Here is a 25,482-nt window from a genome sequence, read left to right as displayed (position 1 = left end):
ATTGAGCGAAATGGAGTCTGGCTGCTGTTAATACAGTTGGAAAGTGCCAAACGTAAAAAAATAATAATAATAAATAAAATCACAACCCTTTAGCCTGCCACACACAAAACAATGATTTTGTCTGACAAAAACTGCTGACCGGTAAATTATTCATATCCACGCTATGAATAAATAAAGTAAACAGACCCCACTCTCAGTCAACAAATCTAGGAAGTTTTTTCCCATTTAATCATCAAATTTTAACAGAAGCTGCAACACATTTCCTAAGCACTCAGGACTCCCGGGACAGTTGCAAACTTGATCAACTGCCAATAAGTAGCTGTGCCTAATTTTCATTCTTGTCTCACATCTGATCTGTTCTGATCTGGCTCTGTTGAGCCTAGCAGATGTGCACATCAATTTCCAATCACCAGAAACAATCTTGCATTACCGCAACCTATTTTATTAACTTTTTCAGACTGATAGCACACGTTGAGTCATTTGGGTCAGCAAAGCTGTGTTAAATAAATTTAACGCCACATATGCCCCAGAGCCCAGTTCCTAATAGTCCCATTCTCTACATGTAAATTACCTCCTGTCCCAGATCTTTGATTGCAGATCAATGGCTGTTTGCGTTCTTTCAACATTCAACATCAGTGAACCGCAACGCCACAAGGGCAAATGTTGAGCAGGGAATTTACAGGGTTGCTATCGAGCCCTTTGAAACAATAAAACTGCCAGTGAGCTATTAAACAAACAAGAGAATAAAATGGTGGTTTGTGGACCAAGATTAACATGCTAGATATAACATTGAAAGGTGTAATTATTCTTTACTGACACAAACGTTTAGCCTCGAGAGTGGAGCAGTGTTTGCCACAAATACAGCAGCTTTTCGGATGGCAAATTGGATGTATCATTCCATTACATAAAAAAATAAATAAAAAATCATACATAATAAAGTTTAGATGTCTGTAATTGCGCACTGAACGGCTGCATTGCGGTTGTATACATCAACTCGCATCCAGACCAGCAGAGATTACAGGAGAGCGATTTATTCATGACTGCCAACTCCTGACTGGAGAAATGATGGCAGTTTCGACATTGAGCTGCCAATGTTTTGAAGCTCCATTGGCGGCCTAGAGTACGTGTGTTATATTTGTTTGTCAACATCCATTTTGTGTGTGTGTGTGTGTGTGTGTGTTTGTGCATTTCCATTTGTGCCTGTATGCCTGGCCATTGATGGGCACTCTTACGGTCAGTGCATAGTGTGCGCATGTACTGTAGGTGTGCGAGTGCGGGCAAATGTGATTCCGGCCGTGTCCATGTGCTCGTGTGTGCGCTCGCTGGCATGTCAGTTGATGTCCCCAGTAATCCAGCAGTGGGCCTGTTGTGGATTAGTAACAGGCTCCAGGGGATGAGAATCCCATTCCCGTTTACAGTCCTCCCTGGCAAGAAGAAAAGGAAGGATGCCGTCTCTACACTTCCTTCACACTGGTTCTTGCCTCAAGGTGTGTGTGTGCGTGTGTGTGTGTGTCTGTGGATTTTTGGTAATTGGCTAGATGGGTTGCATGATGAATGGCAAGAGGTGTGTTTTAAAAGTTCTTTCTGCATTTTTACCAGATGCATCTTTTTGCTTGGGCTCATTCACCATTTCAACCATCGTTTATCTCGTGTTGGAAAATAGAATAATTCTTCAAGAGAGAAATGTTACCATTGAGGAGAAAAATCAAAAGCTTTTCCTCCTTCTTCTTCTTCTTCTTCAACTACAGACACACATACAGTCGTATCCTTGACCATTACCTGGCAAAAGAAGACAAATAATAATAAAAAAATATATATATCATGATGGGATTTGTTTTGAAGTCATTGGAACACCAACCACAAGAGCTGACCTCTTGAACTTTGAGATACATCCCATCTTCTTGTGAGAAAAATGGTTTCTCACAAGAAGATGGGATGTATCTCAAAGTTGCGTGCCAAAGCATGAAAAAATAATAATAAAATACATTTATACATCTGTTGGGGGTTGACACTTGCAAGTGGATAGCACAGCAAAAGAGCTGTGGTGTCAAGTCCCCACGCAGACATTATATGTCAGTATGACGCGAGCTCGTCCCCAACTGTACAAAGCCATCCTCATTCAGGGCACCTAACCGAGGTCAGCCTGGATTAGCTGCTAGTAACCCTATCAGGTCCAGCACAATGATTACAAAGCCCAGTGACACTGGCTGTCAGCAGACTCTTTCCAGCAACCCAAGAAGACTGACCCCTTGGCGGAAGAGCCAACGGAGAGGGTTAGTCCATTTCAAATTCCCCCCTCCCCCCACCCTCTCTTTTTTATTTTGTCCCTTTTGTGTCACCCTTTATTTACCTCGTTTGATTTTTGGCAACTTGTTTGTTTCATCAATCAGGCCTCACAGGTCCATGTCTGTCTGAAATTCATACTGCATATGATTCGGGTAATTTCTTTGAGATGCTTTCTTCTGAAGCCAATGCTCAGCTCTTTGAACACCCTTCCAATCCAACAAGGAATGAGATGAACAATGTTTTAAACAAAGATTGTTTTTCCGTCCATCCATCTATCTTCTGTACCGCTTATCTTCTAGCCCACATTTAAATAAATACTGATTATTTAACCTAATTGATCAATTTTTATAATGCCTAGTATAATTTTGTCATGCTCTGTGGCTGTATTTTTTCCCCAAATAAAACCAAGTTGTGTGGAGACCAATGTTTCTGTTTTGTTACAACATGCTGTTTTATATTTAACGCATATTTAAGTGTTTTCAAAATCTGAAAGCAATGATACAGTTATGTGACAAGAGTTCCTTGTGGTACAAAAGCTTTCTCATTATACTGAAAGTGCTGGTTTTAAAGAAATGTTCTTAGTGTACATGTGTATGACTTTCCGTTCAGTGTGGCAACGCACATACAGACGAACAACAATTCATACTCACATTCACACCTATGGGACATTTTGAGTCTTTAATTAATTTAAGAAGCATGTTTTGGGGGATGTGGGAGCAAGTAGAGGACCTGCAAAAATAAAAAATAAAAAACGCTAGCATGGGGAGAACATGCAAACACCGCCAGAGATCTGAACGCGGATCTCCTGACTGTGGGGCAGATGTGCTAACCACAAATTCTCCATGCTGCCACGTTGTGGTCACTGCACTCAAATGTATTTCACATGAAGACGGCCCCTGGCACTGACATCTATACTTTTCCAACCAAATGAGACATTCACTTTTGCAAAAAAAAAAAAAAAAAAAAAAACGTGTTTTAGCTACAAGTGGAGTGTTAGTCTGCTTTTTTTTTTTTTTTTTTGGCTTACACTTCAAGCACACTGGTTTGCAGTTGCACTTTGTTCACTCAGAACTGTTTCCTCGACATCGATGTTAGTGAGGCGCATGTTACACAAACCAAACCCTAAGAAAGAGCTGCCTTTTTGATTTTTGTTTTCTTTTCTTTTTCATAGCCAGGATAAACAAGAACAACAGAAACAGCGGAGCAAGGCAGCAGCATAACATCTTGGAGGTAACGCGGCACTTCAGCACATCAGAAGCGCCCCATGTTTCAATCGCCCTCAAGGTACCCGTTTACAAAGTGATACAGCTTAGGGTTTTTTTAACTCAGGGCGAGGGGCTGATTTGAAACCCCTTCTGCTGCCAAGCGCATGGACGGCTGCTGATTAGAAAGCGGGTTGGCAGCAGTGGGCAGATGCCAGGCGGGAAGAGAAATAACGGTCTGTCCTCAGTCTCCCTCCCTTATTGACCCATCCCCCACAAAACCCAAAGGGGGGAGGTATCAATTGCCCAAGTATCACAATGCATCAGATGGGACTTTTCTGTCAAGATGGAGGTCTTTTACAAGGTTGAAGGATTTCTTTTCTAGTGATTTCAAGAGTTTTTCTTGAGTGTTTTGATCACACGGAAAAGGTTCCCCATTGTTTAGATCACAATGAAGTTTTGCTCCTTTTGTCCGCATGCCCACATACGCTTCATCACAAAACCCACATGCACTGGTATACTGAACACTCATAAAGCGACGGAGGAGCATTCATTCAGACTTTTTTGTTAGGACTCGGGACTCCGGAGATGAGAAGACATGTGCTGAAGTGTTCCAAACAGTGGCGATGGCATGGTGGGAATGGTTAATGTAAACAAAATGACAAGCTCAGGCCTTAATCGTGTTGTTATGTGCTCGTGTTGATTGGAGAGGACCTCAATAAAACTACATGGCTACGCTCGTCTTTTGCTCACCTGCGCACTACATTTACAAATTATTCCTTCACGTCATTCCACCTTGTCAATAAAGCATCACGCAAATCTTTAGCTTTATTATTATCGATAGCTATTAAATCAATCTGCGGTACAAAAGAGACAATTTCTTATGATGCACAGGAAAAACATATTGTTTGTAATCAGCGAGGAAATTTGGCCTTTGATTGGTCAGTCAAGAAGCAAGCGCAAACATTTTGCAATGATTCAATCTGAAATTCTGCTGGGAGCTAAAAGGGGAGAAGAAAATCAATAGGGCTTCTCATTTCTGAGGCATCATTTTTAGCTTGTCAACCGGGTGACGTAATCACAGCTGAGCAAAAGTTTCTAATCTTTATTTAAGATGCTTGACTTTCATTTTAAAAGCATGAGGGTGTATGAGGGGCCTCTGAATTCTCCGGACAACCATCATTTTAGAATCCTCTTCGGTGATTACAACTTTAATACACGCTCATTTATTATATTCGTGTGAAATGTGTATAAACACTCCAGCAGAGTAAAGTTAGTTCTGCACTCAATATGAGTGACGCAGTGAAGTCACAGGTAGTCGTTTACCTCATCCTTCATCTTCATGTGTGTCTGTTTTTTTCTGTCTCCGCGCATGTTCGCGTGTTTTTCTTCTTCCTGCCTTTTACTGTCTCCAAACTCTGCGCTGTCTTTGTTGATCTGTCTCTCCCGTCTCTCCCATCTCGTATATCTCCATCAGGCTGGGACGAAAATATCCTCGGAGCTGCAGTCCGACTGAAACTGAGACCTGGAATGGACTCCTGTACTGACACAGCAGGCCGACAGGTGCACTTTCAAAACGACAATATACTTATGGACCGGCGCGCGTGCGCGCAGAAAAAAAAAAAAAAAATCCCACGCGCTCACGTGCACGCACGCACACACAGGCGTCCGCGAAATGCGGCTGCTGGTTGGCCTGCGGTCAATGAACAGAGGAGACAGCGCCCCCTGGTGCGGACACAACGGTACTCCTTGACGTCTCATCCTGATAACAGAGGACTCCTTTCAAATTCAATCTGTCTGAAACTTTATTATCGATAACATTAAACAAAAAAAAACATGATGCTTTGCTATTGTTTTTGCTGTCCCGAAACTTTGTGTTACAGCACCTTAATACATGTGTTATGTTATTCTATTATATATATGTATATATATATATATATATATATATATATATATATATATATATATATATATATATATATATATATATATATATGTATGTATATATATAAACTGATTTTTAAATAAATGCCATATTTTCTCATGTAGTGTATGTTTTTGCATGTTATCACGGTACACCTGACACAAGCCTATGTGTCATCAGTTTATTTTTACTTCCTCATGTATTAGTAAAATAAATAAATGTTGGTGCCTTTTATTTTAAATGCTATAAATACAGAACTTTTTGGCGACTCTACACAATATTGAATCAATGTTGTTCATCAGTTTTTTTTTGCCCTAAGAAACATTTACCTTTGGGTGCAATAATTAGTACTTACTAAAGCATTAGTGTCGACAGAAATGACTCATATTTTACTGCACTGTCATTATTTTTGTCCTTATAGCGTATGATATGATTTTTTTTAATTATTTTTAGGAATACTATTGACTGATTTAACCGGTAATATAGTGCTCTGTGGCTGTAACAGAAGCTTGTGTTGGCGAGTTTCTTGTCACCGTGGCCAGCAGGCAAACTGCACTGCATATATTTAAATAACGGCTGTTTGCTGTTTACAAGTGTGCCGGACCACAATGCACTGGGGGTGACAAGCACCTGATGGATGAATACTGATGAGGAGGACTGCTCGGCCGCTCTCTTCATTAGTGAGTTGCCACCACGACTGCTGCTGTCACAGCCTCGGGTTTCAAGCAATGCCATTGCCCCCCACACACACACACAAACACACACCCCCACAGAGGTCGTGATGCCTTTAATCACAATCATAAAGGACGAGCAAATGTCTGCTTTTTGCGTGGAGACCGGTTCAGAGCGCACGCGTGCACAAACAGGTGACTGCACACACGCACACACATAAAAACAAACAAACAAACAAAACTTTTGCTTGTGACTTTTGGGACACACACACGCACGCAAGTTTGGATTAGGAAAGCAAACAGTGATAATAGGCCTCTACGAATAAATGCATCGTTGCTGATTAGAGTTAAAACATGAAAAGGACACCAGATTGACAATATGGAACAAATGAAGGAGCCACGATCGCCCCCTACAGGCCGCATTGCGCACTACTCCAACCGGATCCGCACGCTGAACGGACGTAGGAGCAGCTGCAAGTTTTTATTTATTTTTTATTTTTTATTTTTACTTGTATTCATTTATTATTCAGCTTGTCTGCCTCACTATAACACCGTCAACCTCTCTCTCTCTCTCTCACTTGTAGTCCTCAGTATCAATTAAGCCGGATGTGGGCGAAACAACAGAAGTTGACGAAACATGTTTGTTCTCATCGCAGACGCGCGGCGCAATTAATTCATCCAAGTTAAATGTTGTCATTGGAAGCATTCACTGAAAACCAACCCTTTGAGTTGACGTCATTCAAACGTGCACACCGGTTGCACGTGATCAACGTGCGGCGCGTGATCAAATGAAGTTCTTTTTTTCCCGTTGTATGATCAAGTCATGACATTTTCAAAAATGAGTTTGCTTGTTTTGTTGCTGTTGTTGTTGTTGTTGATTTTCCCTAACGTCACTGATGAACGTGACTGCGTGACGTTAGAACACGTCAAGAGGCAAAGTCACTTGGGAGGAAGAGAAGGGAGCGCGTGCTGGACTGAGCGGGCACTTTTTTGTTCCGAGACTCTTTGTGAGGCAAAAAAAAGGGGGCGGGGTGGATATTGAGATGAGCCGGAGTGACAGCTCGAGCACCCCCCCCCCCCCCCCCCCTCCACACACACACACACACACATACACACACACACACCCACAATGCTATATGCGTGTGCGCGTGTGTGTTTCTTCCCTCCTCTCGAGTGCTCACATCGCGCCGCGTCCTAAAACCAGCGGACGCTAGGGGATCAAGACGCAGGCCGGCGTTGCGTCTATGCGGGCTCCTTGACAATTTTGCGCCGTTTTGCCACAAAAGGGAGGACTTGCGTTGATTTGTTGATTTTTGTCCGATGTGACTGCTCGCGCCGCCGATTATTGTGTGGCTTGTTTTGTCGCTTCCCCCCCCCCACCCCCCGCCCCCACCCCCGCCCCCGCCCCCGCCCCCCTTTTTCCCCGGTGCGCCTTTCCCCTCCTTCCCCCGTTTGGACCGGCCGTCGCCCCCCTCGCGCGCCCATGTCCTATCCTCAGGGTTACCTCTACCAGCCCCCGGGCTCGCTGGCGCTCTATCCGTGTCCGGCTTACGGGGCTCCGCGGAGCGAAGACCTGGCGAGGTCGTCGGCGTTCAGCCCTTACCCCGGATCGGCTGCTTTCTCCGCCTCGGCCGGCTCGGGCTTCTCCGGCCCGCTGTCGTACCCGGCGGACCCTGCCACGGGATTCCCGTCATACATGGTAAAATATCTTCAGAATATAAAAGAGGAATTTTCAAAAAGGAGGCGCGCGGACGCAGACGAGCCCAAAAGTGCGCATTGGCGCAGGTTTTTTTTGTTTGTTTGTTTTTTTCCCCCTTAACTCCCCATTCTGTAAGAATAGCGGAATTTATCAGCTCATCGGCCTCGTGCGAGTGTCCTTAGATTCAAATTTTAAATTGGAATTGGAAGCGCGGTTGCAAGTTGTAGCGGCTTAGTGGTCGACGCGCAGCTAATTATGTAAAAGTGAAGACCCAGCAAGGGGATTCAGTGAAGCTTTCCTCTCCCAGCAGCGAATTTGTGGGTCGGAGGAAATTAATACAAAGCATGCGAACGCACTTTCTCGCTCGGCAGCTATTAAAAGTCGTTAAAAACCTAAATAAAAAAATAAAACCGGGACGGGAGTTGTGGATATATTTTACAGTGATAGACGAAAGCGAGAGGAGCGGCTTTTGAATGCTGCCACTTTGACATATATTTGTATTTTAAAATAATACTTGATTTCAAATAAATGTAGAAATTGAGGGACTTGATTTTTTTTTCTGGAAAGCATAAATACAATGATTTTACAATATTAATTATTCCATGTTGTTATGCATAATTAGTTACCTGTCAAGCATGGGATAACATTTCAAATTGACACCATATGTTGTTGTTATTATTTTTTTTGGGGGGGGGGGGGGGGGGGGGGGGGTTAAAGCATAATCATCAGTTATTTATTACTTTACAAACGTTTAATTAACAACGTATAATTTGTCCGATAACGGGTGAACAATCAAGTGAGTTCACAGCTTTACATCATTTATTTGTATATATATTTATTATTATTATTATTATTTTTACGAAAGTAATAAGACGATGCCGCGTTGTGAGCAGAGTGGTGTGGTTGTCAAATTCCCAGAGTGCAAATCCCAGGCCGACTTTAACGGACGCTTTCCGCCCAGCAGAGTTCTCCGTACGACGCACACGCCACGTTAAGTTACCACCCGTACGGGGGGCCCGGGTACCCGTACCAGCTCAACGACCCGGCTTACCGCAAGAACGCCACCCGGGACGCCACGGCCACCCTGAAGGCCTGGCTGCAGGAGCACCGGAAGAACCCTTACCCGACCAAAGGCGAGAAGATCATGCTGGCCATCATCACCAAGATGACCCTGACGCAGGTGTCCACCTGGTTCGCCAACGCCAGGAGGAGGCTGAAGAAGGAGAACAAGATGACGTGGGCGCCCCGCAATAAGAGCGAGGACGAGGACGACGAGGACGGGGACGGCGAGAGGAAGGACGGCGTGAAGAACTTGGACAGCAGCGAGGCTTCGGCTGAGGATGAAGGTGGGCTGCGGAGGGGTCATAGTTCACAACAAAATGATCCAGTTACACGTTGGATTCTTTTACACGCGTCGTTTGTAGAGTCGCCTTAGCGTTAATACACATTCCTGTGTTAGTTATTTGAAAAAAAAAAAAAAAAAAAAAAAATGGCTTCTTCGAAGGATCACGTGACCATTGCAAGTCATCGATTACGCTTAAAATTTAGCCGCCGCGCCGGACGCCGACTTATGTGTGGCGTTTGATGTTTACATTTGAACGGTGTGAAAAGACACAATAGAACCGTAGTGGCTCAAACATTCAATTCAGAAAGAAATATAAAACAATGAATACATTGATTCAATTGAACAGTGCTTTATTGATTTCCCATCGATTGTTTTGAATTGTTCTTTGTGCTGGCCAGGTATTAGTTTGCACGCGGACGCGCTGACGGACCACTCGTGTTCCGCCGAGTCCGACGTGGAGAAGGCGGCGGCGTGTCGGCCGCAGCGGGATTCGGCGTCCGACCGGGCCCGGCACAAATGCGAAGACGACGCCGAGGAGGAGAAGCTGCACGCTTCTGGCTTCCAGCTCTCGCCCAAGTCGCTCAGCGGCTCGCCTCCGGTGGGAGTCGAAGCGCCGCTTTCCGCTCATCCGCACCACCTCCAGCACCTCCAGCACCTCCATCACCTCCAGCATCTCCAGCACCTCCAGCGCGAGGATTTCGCGAGGGGCCTCGGGACGAGCAACGCCGCGCACGCCGACAAGTCCTGCCCGGAAAGCAGAGCGCCCGCGGGGCTTTCTCACAACCCCAAACCCAAATTGTGGTCACTGGCGGAGATTGCTACCTCGGAGCCAAAGCGGCAAGTGGGCCGAGCGAGCTGCCCCCCGTCGTCCTCCTCCTGCTCCACAGGGGGCCTTCTGACCCCCCCGACCCCCTCCGCGACCTCCCCGTCTGCCACCTCGCCCTCTCTCTACCCGACCCCCTCCCTCATCGGAAGACCGATTTATTACACCTCGCCCTTTTATAGCAATTACACAAACTACGGCAACTTCAGCCCGCTGCAGGGCCAAAGCATCCTGCGCTACTCCAACTCGTCCGGGGTGAGTCTGGCATCCTCCGCCGCCGCCGCCGCCGCCGCCGCCGCCGCCGCGGCCGCGGCCAACCAGGGTCTCGGCGCTCATCAGGCTCCGGAGGCGCAACTCAGGCCGGACTCGCCCGTCCTGCTTCAAATCAACTCAAACCAGACCGGCGGCGGCGCTGAGCAGCATCAGAAACAACATTTCAGAGCTGCAAATATGGAGGCAAAGAAGGGAACGTAGAATTCAGATTGTGGGCACAAGTCAGGCCTCTTCAGATTCTATTTTGTATAAAAAAAACAAAAAAAAACAAACAAACAAACAAAAAAAACACTGGGTGGAGACGTAATTAGCTCACTCTTTTCCAAATGCAGACCAACTGTTTTTTTTTTGTTTTTTTTTTGTGTAGCTCACGTTGTTCTCACTGATAAAATCAACGTGATTTTGCCTTTCAAGATCTAATAATGATCAATCAATTGATTTGGGAGTAAATTGAAGAAACACGCTGGAAGCAAATGCACCTGTACGTCAAACCATATATTTTTGCAGAACAACAACAACAACAACAAAAAAAAAACGTTTGGCACGGGTTGGAAATGCAACATGCGCCGGTTACGACCCCAAACAAGACGACAAAGCGAACCACGCCCACGCGTGCTCACGTGCAACAGGTGAGTCGGTCAAACTCGGGACAGGCTTCATTTCTTCATTTCTTCATTTGGGTTGGTTGCAATCATCTTGGCTGAGCGACACGTGCATATATGCAATCGAATTTACAAGATTGGATTTGGGGACTTGAATAAGGACTCAACGCCGTTTTGTCATTTTTGGGAGGAAGCGATGATTGGTTCGCAACCGGTTTTTATGTTTATTTCCATCTTCTGCAGGTAGGTGTCACAATTGCTTTCAGTTTCAAGGCAGAGTGGACACCAGCTTTGACTTTTTTAAAGACACCCCCCCCCCCCCCCCCCCCCCAGCCCCCCTCAAAGCTCGCCCTGCAGTGCCAGCATAAAAGCCGAACTTCAATCTCCTTGCTGTGCCCCACGCACGTTTAAAAAATTATTATTGCTCTGGATGTCACTTTATTTTACACATAACTTATCATTTATGAATCCTCCCAATATATGTGATTATCACGTTATTTCTCAGGTTCCTCTATACTTTGCTATTTCAGTATACTGTGTTTATGTGTGGCTTTTTGTCCAACATTTTTTTGTTTGTTTGCTTGTTTTGTTTGTTTGTTTGTTTGTTTGCGGGGTAGGTCATTAATGGAAAGGACGAGCCAGAAGAGAACTTGTGAGGACTTCAAAGTGGAATAGCCTACATTTGATATTTATTTTTTTAAATGATGGCGGAATTATGCCTATAATTTATGCAAGTTGTATTGCAAAAAAAAACAAAAAAAAAAACAGACACTGAAAACTGAAATCTGACATCTGTTTGTTCTGTAAATATATAAATATATAAAAGAACAGTTTTTATTTGAACTTGGGAAAAGCAACACAATCTTGCTCCTGATCATTTATATATTTGAATGTAAATAGAAATGAAAACGAGCGCTGGTGGAATACTGTACTTGTGTGGTATCAGCTATTCAAGGTAGAAAGAAAATACAATAAACTGTTTTCCCAACTGTTACATTTTCAAGTCTTTCTTTTATTCTATCTATCTATCTATCTATCTATCTATCTATCTATCTATCTATCTATCTATCTATCTATCTATCTATCTATCTATCTATCTATCTATCTATCTATCTCCACCAGTTTGGGTCAGGCCTCGGATACAAATGCATTTTCTTTTTTTCCCCCCTCCCTATATTTCACGCTCCTCTTGCCCTACTGCACGTTTGATTTTAAAGTGTGATGAATACAGCCACCGTGGGACGCGCCCGGCCTTGTGGGACTCGTCCCCGGAGCTTTTTTCGAGCGGTTCCAGCGGGGTGGGTCTGCCTTGCCTGCTCCATTATTGCCACATGGCACCGAGCGATCCGTAAAAGTCTATCTCGGCGTCTGCCAGCTCCAATGGGGTGTGTGATGGGCCCTAATAGGACTTTCCTCTACTTCTCATCAGGGCTGCTTAAAATGGCCGCAGCTAATTAAGCACCTTAGCGAGGAAAACAACTTATTTGCAGCTTACTTATGAGGCTGCGATGTAGTCCAGATCAGCTGTATGTAACTCCGATCCACAAAGGCCCGTCGCTCCTAATCTTTTATTTTGAATGTGAGAATTGAGTGTTGCCCAAATCTCATTGGTTCCCCTCACATTGTGGAAATATTTGGTTTGATCATGAGGGGGAAAAAAAAAAAAAAAAAAAAAAAAAAAAAAAATATATATATATATATATATATATATATATATATATATATATATATATATATATATATATATATATATATATATATATATACACACACACACCTCAATATCTTCCATCCATCCATCCATCCATTTTCTGAGCCGCTTATCCTCACTAGGGTCGCGGGCATGCTGGAGCCTATCCCAGCTATCATCGGGCAGGAGGCGGGGTACACCCTAAACTGGTTGCCAGCCAATCGCAGGGCACATACAAACAAACAACATTCGCACTCACATTCACACCTACGGGCAATTTAGAGTCCCCAATTAATGCATGTTTTTGGGATGTAGGAGGAAACCGGAGTGCCCGGAGAAAACCCATGCAGGCACAGGGAGAACATGCGAACTCCACACAGGCGGGACCGGGGATTGAACCCCGCTCCTCAGAACTGTGAGGCTGACGCTCTAACCAGTCGCCCACCGTGCCGCCACCTCAATATCTTATGTATTTTATTTTTTTAAGACGAGAAATTTTTTTTTCAAGTTAACGTTCAAATTTTTCTGATACTGTACCTTCTAGTGGACTTTACTTTGATGGCAGAAACATGGATTTAAAAGCCTGTGGCCGGACACATCTTTACGATGTGATGCTTTATTTTAAATGTTTTACTGTCAGCTGGGTTTCACGCGGGACTCAATACTGTTGTCAAATAGCACCAGAGTAAATGGGAGTGTCGCTTTTTTCTCTCTCACTCCCTTTCTTCCTCTAAACTGCTGCGACTACCTGCAAATGTCAACATTTGTTCCCAATAAAAGTAGTTATTGTTACTGTAAAAAAAGAAAAACAAGTCTGGCCTTTGAACACATGAAACGAGACTCCCACCCTGCCTCTGTGTTTGATTGGAAGCAGTGGCAGGTGAAAATTGGAGCAAGGCGTCCACTGCACATGACAGAGCTCAAGCTGTGAAGTCCGTTGTGAATTTATGTCACAATTAGTCACAATTGCACAGAGGCTCCTCTGTTTCCTTTTCAAGAAACACAAACTATTAGCAGACGAGCTCAGCCTGACCTTGAGTCGGTCCACATTGATCTTCGAGGCCGTGGCGAAACAGACAATTTGAGTGCACTGCCAAGGCTGTAAAGCGGAAGAGAGATTCACCTTTGCTTTAGAGAAAGGCAATTCAAAGAATATTTTGATGAATTATCGAAATATTCTTTGAATTGCACCGTTGCATATCAAAGGTTATAATGCTATCATGCATACAGCTTACCACAGAGCGTACTCAGGACTAGTTGTCATTGAGAGCTAAATAGATGCTATCGGAGTGCTCATAGTTTGATGCGAGTGTAGACTGGAGAACAAGTGGACTCATTTTCCTTATCGCTGATCAAATAAGCAGCTCATATATGCAGATAATTGATGAGCTCGTTGTATCCTTTTATCCTCCCATCAACCCTTTCTCCTCCAAAATGCTTAAGACATTAATCTCTGACGCTCACCTGCGTACCACTCTGCCAACAAGTATCGGAGCAACAATATGCACTTTATGCATTTTATTGAAATTTTCAGTGGTGCGTGATGGAACAGTGAATTAGACCTAAAGATGCTAATAACTTTTAAACATGGCGCAATGAAAGCCAAGTTTCAACAGCAATGACTCTCACAATGAGGAAAACATTCTTCACTAAATTATGACTTTTTTACGCTCAAAAAGATTATTTTTGGTCACTTGAAAACTGGCAAAGGTGAGGATTTTTTAAAATGACGATTTTTATGACACTTTTTGTCGATAGGATATGTCACAATATCAACACAGCTTCTGCCTCTTTGCTACTTTGCAGCATTATGAAATGCATCGTTACCTCCTTCAGGAATTCTCAATTTTTGTTTGTATGTTTACTGTTATTGCAGCCAGCAAATGCATTTTTCATGTCATTAACGTCGAGGAAACGTTTTGCAGTGCCAGTCTTCGACCCATTTTTTGCGTTCCTACCCACCAGTTGAGAATCACAGATTTTGAGCATTATTATATACATAAAAATGATTTTCATACAAAAAAAATGTAGGTGTAAAAACGCATGGCTTATAGTTTTCAATTAGCCTAACATGAGCGATAACATATTTTTTTTCAGGGCCGATACCGATTATTAGTAGACAAGGAGGCCGGTAACGGAGATGCAGAGTCTCTTCATTTGCAGTTTAAGGGAAAACATTAGAATCACAGTTTTGAAAAATACTAACGCCAACACTTCATTTAAATGCCTTTAAGCAGGTGTTTTTTAAACAGCTTTTCAGATGTGCAACATGCATTATTATTATTATTATTATTATTATTATTATTATTATTATTGTATTTCATCTTGGACAATAGACATAGACAAAAACTGCAGGGGGCTCCCAGGCTCAGCAGCGTGTCATAAAGTGATATGAAAACGTCAACAAATAAATAGCTCCCTAAAGTGTTCTATATTAATTCAAGATTTCTGAGATTTTAATATAACTGAAATGTTCACTTTCACCCAAAAAAAATAAATAAATAAATAAAGTGCAGGGAGCTCCCAGGGTCAGCAGCATCTCTTTTGAACTTAAGTGAAAATGTAAATTAATAAATAATTCCATGAAGTTTGAAGTTCAATCTTAAATTGACCTCTTATTGGCACTGATAATTGGTCTATCTCCACGTAATGTTTTTGGAACATGGGAGGAAACCAGAGTACGCAGAGAAACCTCAGGCAAACGTAGGGAGAACGCGCAAACTCCATATGGGAAGGCCGGAGCCCAGATTTAAACCCACAACCTTTGAACTGTGAGGAAGACGTGGTAACTGCCGCTCCCATATATTTCGCTTTATATATGAGTGACTTGCAGACTTTCTATTAAGTGGCACTAATGCAGGGGTGAGTGAAAGTCTGAAAAAAAAAGTGGCCCAAAAATCACTTCCAGGTGTGTTTAATAGTGCACATCAAAGTGGACAAGGGGCTTAAAAAAAGAGTTTGAGGTCTTGTCCCCTCATCAAAATGTCAACTCAAATGTTCACCAAAAAAGGTGATCAAGGGGAGTAAAAGCAGTACACGATTTTTACACACATGCGCTTAAATATTCATATATAGAGAGAGAGCTTTTACATACCTGCATGCCACGAACACACACACACACACATGCATGCAAACACACGCGCGCACTAATACACTAGCGCTATAACATTTCAAACAAGGCCATTAGACGACTTGACTTCCACCACTAATTGACAGTTATATTTAATGCCTGTGCTGAGTAAACACTTCAAGGCAGTGAAGTGAACCTTTGGGCCGTAAATCAGAGAAAAACTAGATTGACAGCAAAACTCTCCCCGAGGTAGAGGTAAAAGGTGAAGCAGTGCCAAACACATCAAATTTCAACTTATTGACCTAATGACTATTAATGCACAGCTGTCTGTCCATCTGTAAAGAGTGTTTTTACGCTTTATTTATATTATTATAGTTTATTGCTTGTAAAGGTGTTTGTGGCAAAATATTTTCATGGTAGCAGGTAATGATCAAAATCAGTTTTAAAGGCACACACATCTTTAAGGAATATTGTGTTGAACATTTTTTTTTAAAGCCAACAACATTATGTACAATTATCAAATGAAACCTGTTACACAACACCTGAATCACTAATTATCTGTACAATATAATACTGTAATGTTCAGTATTGAGTGGCTCCGTCATATATAGTAGGTGTAAATTTATCAGTGTGTTTATTACTGTGGTTGTGTTTATAGTGCTGTGGTGTCGTGTGGAACTGGCTCAGACTGAAATGTGTTTATATTTTGGACGGATGGACGGATGGATAGATAGATAGATAGATCGATCGATAGATCCGTGGCGCGCACAAGTAGTACAGCCAGTGAACCACTTGTAGAAGTTTGTCACCAGTAGTACCAGTGTCACACAGATGTCAACTAGTGCACAGTTTTGCATGTAGTTGCTCTATTAGTATGTAAATATCACTCTTTTTAAAAAAAAATGAAATCACATCACTCTGCACACTGTGATATGCGTCGAGTGCAGTTAACATGCGGCTCGCCCTCCGCGTTGGATTGCAAATTGACAGCTTTTAAGATTAGTGTGTCCAACAACCGATTGTGAAATGTCATTTTCGCTTCCTATCGATCTCAAGTGTTTTATAAATGAGCTTAACATGTCCATGTTCAATTTTTATAGAATTTTTGTCCATTCATCCAGAAATTTTTTTGAGGTTGCTGACATTATATCCCGCCCACAATCTCTGTTGTAGTTCACCCCAAAGGTGTTTGATGTCGATTTTTCCATACCAAACAAGCATGTTCTTATGGACCTTAATTCGTGCACAGCGGCTTGAAAAGAAAGGGGTGTTTACGAACTGCGGCTTCCAAAATATGCAAAATGTTTTGGTATTATGAAGAAAGTGGTGGGGTGGCATGGTGGAGAATGTGGCTCGCACATCCGCTTCACCGTCTGAGGTTCTAGGTTCAAATCTCGGTCTGTGACTGTGTGGAGTTTGCATGCCTTGCATTTTCTCTGGCTATTCCCACTTTGCAAAAACAAGCATGCTTGGTGAATTGAAGACACCTCATAGGTGAGAATGTGAGTGTGGATGATTGTCAATATGACTGATTTGGGACCAGACCAGGTGGTATCCCATCTCTCGCCCAAAGTCAAGACGGGATCAGTTACAGCCTATCAGGGACCCTCGAAAGAAGCCGTACAGATAAATGGATAAAGATAAAAAAAAGAAATGAATACAAATCAAGGCTTTTGTCTAAAAAAAAATCAACTCTTTTTCTCCTGAATACTTACTTTGTAAAAGATCTGACTTCCTGATTGTGTCTCCATCACAAACTAAATGAAACTGTATCCTCCAGTCAAAAATACCACCCCTACCACTTTCACCACCCACCAGCAAATGTTCCTCCCTCCCTTTCGTTCCTCCAACGAAAGCTCTTACTGTACTCCTCCAGCTCTAAATAGGGTTATTCCCCAGGAGGTGTAGGGATGGGTTGGGCGGGGGGTGGGCGGGGGTCACAGGATAAGAGGTAGACTGCACTTTGAGCCAAACACACGCTCTCCTCTCTCGACATCTTCCTCAATCTCTCCCTCTCTCAGGACAATCTTTCTTTTGACTCCCAACCCACCATGGAATATTAGTCTTTTTGCATTTAATCAGCCAACACTTGCGCCCAAAAGAGTTTCAATTCATTAAAAGCACTCAGATATTCAGGCCAGCTGCCTCCTGGAGACTGGCTCATGACAAGGTGGAGACAGACAGGCAGACGTGTGTGTGTTTGTTCGTGTGTGTGTATGTTCGTGTGTGTGTGTGTGGGGGGGGCGGGGGGGAGTTGTGCGTTTGTGTTACCTCACACTTTTTGGGGAGACAGGGTAACCCAAACCTCAGCAGTTGATTGGGGCTGTGCTCAGCACTTTTCTACCACAGCTAAATCAAACCACTACACGGTGCGACTGGCTGCGTGTGCATGTGAAGTTGAGGTGAAAGGGAAAAAAAACAACATTTATGTACACATGTGCATGCACACACTCAACACGTGCAGGCACACCAGCACAGCAAGCGATTTCAAATTGAGACTGTTGATCCACCTATAAGCGAGCAAAGCGCCTTACATCTTTATATTACAGAGAATTGCGGGTGCATTCTAATGCAATTACGCTGACGAAGAGCATGTTAGCAGAAGGGAAGCAGTCGCTGTAGCAGCATCTGGGGCTATTCACATTCCCACCCTCTCCAGTGATGAAATACATAATACAAAAATTGTTGGAACAAGGCTATTGTTGGCAACAACATGGACGTTGTTTTGCAACACATCCTTGAACGTGTTGGTTTCAGTGTGCTCATCTTTAAATGATGTTGTGTGTTAGCAGCATATATTAATGTGACTTTATGTGTGTGTGTGTGTGTGTGCACCAACCATGCACCTGCAAGTAAGCGTGTGCTTTAGCAGAATATTCTCAAAAGAGCAGATGGCTCCAGGGTGACTTAGGAATCAATATTTGAGGAGGGAAACATACCAACAAAGCATCAGCATGTGCTTGCTGTATTACTGTGATAAAACATTAGCTCCACCCCTTTTTTTTCCTTTTTTTTTCATTTGAAAGAATTATCGTGTGATCCAAAACAGATTTGAGAAGAGTCTGGAGCCACAGCAGCGATGATATGGTTTGAGTCAAGGTCAGATGTTCAGGCAGTGTGAGTGTCTGTCATGAAATACTGCCACCAGCAGAGGATGTCAAATATGTCACAGCCAGTTGTTGCTTTTGTCTGAATAACACACGGGCAAGAAAGAGCAAGATTCCCAGCTCAACCAGCTAGATGTTTTACACCGCTGTGACAAGACAGTTCATCCATTTTCTACAGCTCTTGCCCTCATGAGGGTCATAAGTGAGTTGGAGATTATCCAAGGTCGGTCACCAAGTACAGTATCAATCAGAACTGAGATTGTCGTTAATATTTATTTTCATTTTTGATAGATTCCTCAGATGACACCTCATTAGATTTGACAGTTGTGCCCATCACACTTTCATTAGCTAGTCAGAAAACGTCAATCATTTGTCATTAATTATGCGTTTTGTGATGAGTTGGCGTTACTTGAAATGTTCTTGTACGAATGCAGAGTTTTGAAATACAATCACAAACAAAAAAACAAATATTTGAACGATTATTAAATAAAATATTTTTTAACCTGTTAGCTTTTGTTGGAGAGAAATGGTAGCATACAGTCTGGGAGAAGTTTCTCCTTACCAAACCGCTCATTAAATCACCAACCAAAGTACAGCGGTAATATTTCATTCCATTTGACAAGCTGTCTTCTTCACCATGCACACATCTCTAAGATCCCTTGCTAAACACATTTTTGCTGATAACATCATCACTACTACAAAATACATACAGTATGTGAATGAAAAGCGCAGCTCATGGTTTTTCGATGACAAGATTTCACAACACACAGTTTGAATTCGCGCTCATAAGAAAATATGTTGTCAGCCCTTTGGCCTGAGAGATATATAAAACTCATAATGATCCACATTTCATCGTAATGGTAATTAATGTGTCTGTGTTGAGAGTTACCTGGTGAGTATATTTTTTAAATATATATTTAGCCAATTTGAAATAGATTTACCATAATTACATGCTGTAGGAGTGTTATTTTGTATTTGACGGGAAAAAAAAGTTATGTGGATGCAACTAATCCTCCTCTTAATATGAAGTTTCAAATATAATATTTTTTTTGGGCATGTGTTATTATTCAGGAATTCGCGGTTCAAGAAAGTTCTACGTTTATATAACAACACATTAATCACAATGCATTCCAGTACATGCTATAATTAGATTCTCCAACAACAACAACAACAACAACAAACCTAATGTAGATTTCGAACTGCCTTACTCAATAATATGATTAATGCACAAACATTTGTTGTAGTTTAATACACAGTCGTTCTCCAAGCACAATTATGAGTTAGTAAAAGTTCAGTCATGATTATTTGAACAAGCTTGGTTTTATTGGGCTTCAACAAAAGGAAAAAGAAAAAAAAACATAACAAGAACCAGATATTTTGCTCGCTGTGTAACGCAAGTTTCAGATGTCGAATGTAAATAAAACCAGCAAAGACATAATTTGCTAACAGCAGATTTCACTAAAACAATATGGCGCTTGGTGACAAGTTGTTTTGAAGAATGCAGAGCATTGAGGAGCATGTTGTGTTTCAAACACAGCAAAAAGGAACAGTAAAAGATAAAAGAACCCTCACAGAATTGTTAGTACAGGTGCTAGTGGATACACTCCGGCAGATAATTGCTTTTACAATGCAATTTCCTGGGATAAAGTCATTTTCTGTAAAGTATTTGCTGTTTACCCTTTTGTGACATGGGGAAGCAAAATATATCATTGAAAGTGAGTTATTCAGATTCATTTCAGGTAGGAAAACGTTTTGAGGAATATTCAAGCTGTACAATTTCTTGAACGTTTATAGGCTTTGGTTATCAAACCGTTTAATTGGCGTTCAATAATCTCGCATTATCACTCAATTATTACATTCATGTGAGGGACGCTATCACCGCAATTGATTATTGGCATCTCCTCTTTTTAGTGCACATATTTGTTTGTCATCTTACGGCTTTGTGTGGATGAAACCACACAACCATATTTTCCCTGTGAATATCCTTTCTTAATGTTGTAAGAAACATAACTTCAGAAAAAAAGAAACCTGTCTTTCAAGTGGGCATTTGAACGACAATAAGTGGGAGCTGAGATTTGCGAAGAGGGATGAGAGTGCAGTGATGGAGTCCCGTTTGGCCGCTTGTCTCTCCGTACAGTCCGAGGCAAATGAGCATGGCTGACAAGATCTGATTAGGTGTAAATTAAAACTTCATTACCGTCAGTGCCGATTAATAGAAGGGCAAGGGGAACGCCTTTGTTTAACTTCATCATATATTGCTGTGTCGCGCGTTTGATAACGTTTGCCTGCGTCATATATAATTGATGGTCCTGTATGTCTTCAGCATTCAGCTTTGATCTTCAAGCACCCCCAACAGTGTAGTGTTTTTCTCTTTAAATATGCATGACACAGTCATATTAATTGGGTTAAACAGGTCAAAGTTCATAATGAACCCATCTTTGCGCTGTACATTTGACACATTCTTATACATAAAAGCGCAAACATGTCTACATGTACAAATAGACTCAAAGCTGTCAGTTAATATCAGTTAATTAAACAACAAGCCTGAATTCCAGCTGAGGTCCAAAATGCTTTTTATCTCTCAGTGACCAACCCTGGGACTTAATTACACAGCTGACCATGGAATAAAGTTACATGATAATACTTGAGTTGACAAACGCAGCTTAACTTCATTGACACCCAAAATACAAAATTCAAAAGCTCCGACAGAGAAAAAAGGCTGTTTACAGCCGACTTTCCCTTCCAACTGCCTCAGGCTCTTTCCATTAATGAAGCGTTGGAGCAAACGCAAGCTGGATGAAAAACAGAAAACACATCAAAACCTCTGTCTCTGCTCAATGACAGATAGGTTACAGTGCAGCAAAAAATAATGAATACAAATTGGCGCTGCATCTGGGCCAAGATTGATCAAAGGCCTACAGGTGAGACTTTTTATTTTTTTTATTTTTGCCTGCAAGGGATATGCAGTGCTTTATTTAAGAACACTTTTCAAAGATACCGCTTGAAAGAGGAAGAAGAGTGACAAGGACATTTTGAAAAGTAAATGCTTATTTTTTTTAAAATATGCATATAAAAAAACTAGACTAGCGCTCTAATAAAGGGTAGACTGAATAAATATTGTAGACATTTATTTTTATATTTACATTGTGTTTTTGTTTTTGTTTCTTTTATAATTTGCACATTCCTCCAAACAAATAAACCGAAACAACAACAAAACAATACCGCCCTTCCTTGTGCTTTTGCCAAGTTGACAGAGTTTGTCACTAGAATACATTCCCATTCTCGTGATGGGAATTTCAGCTCCCCAATTTTTGTTGTTGCTTCAATTAATATATTGCCAAATTATGTGTAAAATGAATTACGGTACTAATTAAAACAATATACTAACTTATCTAAAAAAAGAAAAAAAAAAAAGAAAAATCTTGCTTTGGAAAATACTTCTTACCATCTGGGGACCCCCCCCCCCCCCCCCCCCCCCCACACCGAAAAAATAAACCATTCAAAATAAAAATAAAAAAACAAGTAAGACGTTTGTTTTGGTTTACGGACATTTTCATGCCACTGTGCTTGGCTGTGCCAAAAATGACAAATATACCACCCAAGTCAGTTTGGGAATGGTATTGTTTGGCCAAATGTTCAATCAGCGACCACTCACACCGCTCGACAAATAGATTTGGATGGTTTGAATGTACAAACTTAGTTGTTTTGGGACCGGTCTTGTCCAAAATGTTAAGTGTATCGATACAAAAAACAGCCCGATATTCTTAGCCTTAGTGTGTACTCCCTCACGATAAAACAATGCTCTCTTGCGCTCTCTTTCCTCTCCCTCGCTCCCGTTTGTGTGCTCACTGTGCCACATGTCTGTAACCTCCCCCATCCCCCTTCTGCTTAGTGTGGAGACACAAACCACGCCACACATCTCGACTAATTGCGTGTGGCTTCAACAGGAAAGAAAAGAAAAAGAAAAAAAAAAACGATGAGGAAAACCGACAAATCGGCTCCCAATCGGGAATCGGCTCCAGATTGGGAGTTAGTTCACTTCAAAGAACCGGATCAAACAACCAGATCGTTTGCGACCGACACATGACTAATTCTTACGGCATATTAGTACCGCTTTGAGAAAGTGAGAGAAAATCAGACAGCGGTCCTTGTAAAGACAAGTTGGACTGTGTTATACATTTCCTCACACCCACAATTTGATAACCTTCCCACCTGAACACACTTTACAGCCAAGCACTGCCACAGGATATTTGATAGAAAGATAAGCACAGATGGTGAAGATACATTTTTTTCACTTCTTCACAGTATATGTATCTCTTGCCGCTGGAAAATGACCACGATGGCGAAATCTGTCAGCCAGAAGATGTGAGGGAATATTAAATGAAGCTCTTTAAAATCAAAAATGGCCAATTAGCGAAGTGTCAGCTGCCATTTTTGTTTTGAAGCTCACACGTGCTTTTCTTGCTGCCACGTGATGTTCAGTAAATGTGAGTTTGAAGCACTTTCTTGATGTTTTGATGAGGGTCAGATTCCACTTCAGGGGCTTTAGAGAACGTGAAAATGTTTTTGAAATTAACTTTGACAAATCTGTTTTCGTACACTCATTAAAGGAAGATTACCTGTCCAAATCGTTGGAGAATATTACTTACAGCCAAAGCCTTATTGATAACAACTAACCATACAGGGATGGTTTATAGGAGGAAGAATATTTAGAGAAATTAGAAAAAATAAAAAAAATAAAAATAGGGACATCTTTTCCCTCTGTATCCAATATATTTATTTTACAACAGTTATCTTAGTGTTAACATTTTATTTAAAACATTCTCACCTGAATAAAGACTTCACATGATGACAGCTTAACCCTGGAACGGAATAGTTTAAATTCCCATAATTTTCAATATTAAAGAGATGTTTAAAATCCAAACAATCATATCATATTTGTATTTAATAGTATTTGGGAACTAATGGATATAGCCGAGGCACTCGTGCATTTTCAGCTGCAATGACAAGTGATGACACAGCACATCACAAGGTGCTCCTCCTCCACGAGAGTGATTGTGCACACTTCTTTGGACAAGGTTACCTTTGTTGTTTTGGCCCACCTTGCCAGCTGCCACTTGCATGAGCCTGGTTGTGGGTGTGACCGTACCCGCCGACACAAGCGGGGTAGCGTGAACTCATGCACACACATTATCACACGCACACAAACACGCATACTCGTGTGCATGCTCGCTCATTGGCAATCTTTTTCCACCTCTGCACAAGCAACCCCCATCACCCTTGGGTGATGAACAACATCTGCTTATCCATCCCTTCGTCCATGCCCCTGGCGTGGCTGCTGGCTTCCTCCTGGCTGCACTGCCACAATGACATCTTTTCTGCCTTTCTGTCACCCATTACTAAAATGTGTAGTGACAATCGGGCCTTTTTTTTTTTTTTAAATGAACCCTTCCCTCATTTCAACCCGTGACTAGTAACGCCAGCTTTCATGCATGCCTGGAGTATCCCCATGACTAAGTCTTCACATGTTGGCATGATGGGTCCTGTTTTCCATTATTAGGTGTTCTGGTAGATTTTAGCCTGGCAAAAGTGGGGCAGCTCTCCCCGATGCACATCTTCACGGTGAGGATGAGTATAACTTTGGTATTTCATGTAAGAATGATACAGAAAAGTTAATAAAAAACATGCACACTTTGCAAATCTCTCCATTGTCTATCTTAATTGGCTCACAGGTCTGCAGTTCCGTTGTCTTTTTGACACAGACAGATGACATATTTATTAACTTGTCAGACGCTGACCCTTGTTCATACTGTTTCTGGCTCTCTCACATAAAACAACAATAAACCACAAGCACACACACATCTTAACAGTGTGACTTTGCAATTTGAGTGTTTTTTTGGTGTGTTCTTCGGTCCTGCTCGCTCGTATACCGCAGCTAAAACAAACCATTATCTCCACTGTTTGCTAATTGGGACGGGCTCCCGTGGAGATGAGCAGGCAATGCGCTTGATGAGGCATAAAATGATGATTAATTAATTTACTGCTCAGTTGGTCATCATACTGTGAGCTTTATGAGACTCCCAGCAGTCAGCCATGAGCCCCAGCCCAGAAACAGCACTAAAAACACACTCAATTAATTCACTGTACGGTGCAATCAGGTCTAATGAGATAAATTTTGCATTCTTCAGTCTCAAAAGCAGACTTTTTCTTCTCCCCCAAGGACATCCACCTTCACGCGGCAGAAATAACAATGACACATACGTCTTTTCAAGTTGTTTGTTATCAAGATCACGGCCAAAGTACACAACAGGTTTACATTCAACTTTGTGAAGGAGTGGAACGTGCTGAACAACAAGCACTTCCATTCCGGTGAAGGAGCTGTCAACGAAACCATCGGGTTTTGCACACATACTAAATTAAATCCATCCATCCATCCATGATCTGAGCCGCTTATCCTCACAAGGGTCGCGGGAGCGCTGGAGCCTATCCCAGCTATCATCGGGCAGGAGGCGGGGTACACCCTCAACTGGTTGCCAGCCAATCGCAGGAATCAAATAGAATAAATATATCTTTAGTTGTTTCTTTTTTTTTTTATGTGTAACTACAACACAGAAAAATCTTACTATCGGGATACCCTGTGGTATGTGAATGAGCAAAAGAAAAAAATGTTGAGAAACAAAGAACAGCAGTGACAGGAAAAGCGTGATAAACATCAGGGAGAGAAACATCTGGGCTTTTCGAACAGTCCATCTCATCTTTATTCCATTCTATGACTTTCAGGGCTGTCAGT

At 42.1% G+C, this 25,482-nt stretch overlaps 1 protein-coding gene across 2 annotated transcripts; it reads left to right on the top strand.

The window, feature by feature from the left end:
• Positions 1–7,479: 7,479 nt before the first annotated feature.
• irx2a (iroquois homeobox 2a) lies at positions 7,480–11,819 on the top strand. Of its 2 annotated transcripts, none has more exons than XM_061777767.1 (3): positions 7,480–7,782; positions 8,744–9,128; positions 9,526–11,819. In XM_061777767.1, the coding sequence occupies exons 1-3, from the start codon at positions 7,567–7,569 to the stop codon at positions 10,422–10,424; spliced, it is 1,500 nt and encodes a 499-aa protein (XP_061633751.1). In that variant the 5' UTR covers positions 7,480–7,566; the 3' UTR covers positions 10,425–11,819. The 2 variants fall into 2 exon arrangements, with proteins under 2 accessions (XP_061633751.1, XP_061633752.1); XM_061777768.1 differs by having other exon boundaries at positions 7,482–7,782; positions 8,747–9,128.
• The last annotated feature ends 13,663 nt before the right edge of the window (positions 11,820–25,482 follow it).

Source organism: Phyllopteryx taeniolatus, chromosome 6 (assembly GCF_024500385.1).
Source record: "Phyllopteryx taeniolatus isolate TA_2022b chromosome 6, UOR_Ptae_1.2, whole genome shotgun sequence".
Lineage (NCBI taxonomy): Eukaryota > Metazoa > Chordata > Actinopteri > Syngnathiformes > Syngnathidae > Phyllopteryx > Phyllopteryx taeniolatus.
The sequence above is the reverse complement of the archived record's forward strand: the minus strand, read 5'-3'. Positions and strand labels throughout refer to the sequence as shown.

Coding starts and splice junctions, on each gene's coding strand:
- irx2a (XM_061777767.1), top strand. CDS start 7,567: ATGTCCTATCCTCAGGGTTACCTCTACCAGCCCCCGGGCTCGCTGGCG. Junction 7,783..8,743: donor CGGGATTCCCGTCATACATG/GTAAAATATCTT, acceptor CTTTCCGCCCAG/CAGAGTTCTCCGTACGACGC. Junction 9,129..9,525: donor GGCTTCGGCTGAGGATGAAG/GTGGGCTGCGGA, acceptor TGTGCTGGCCAG/GTATTAGTTTGCACGCGGAC.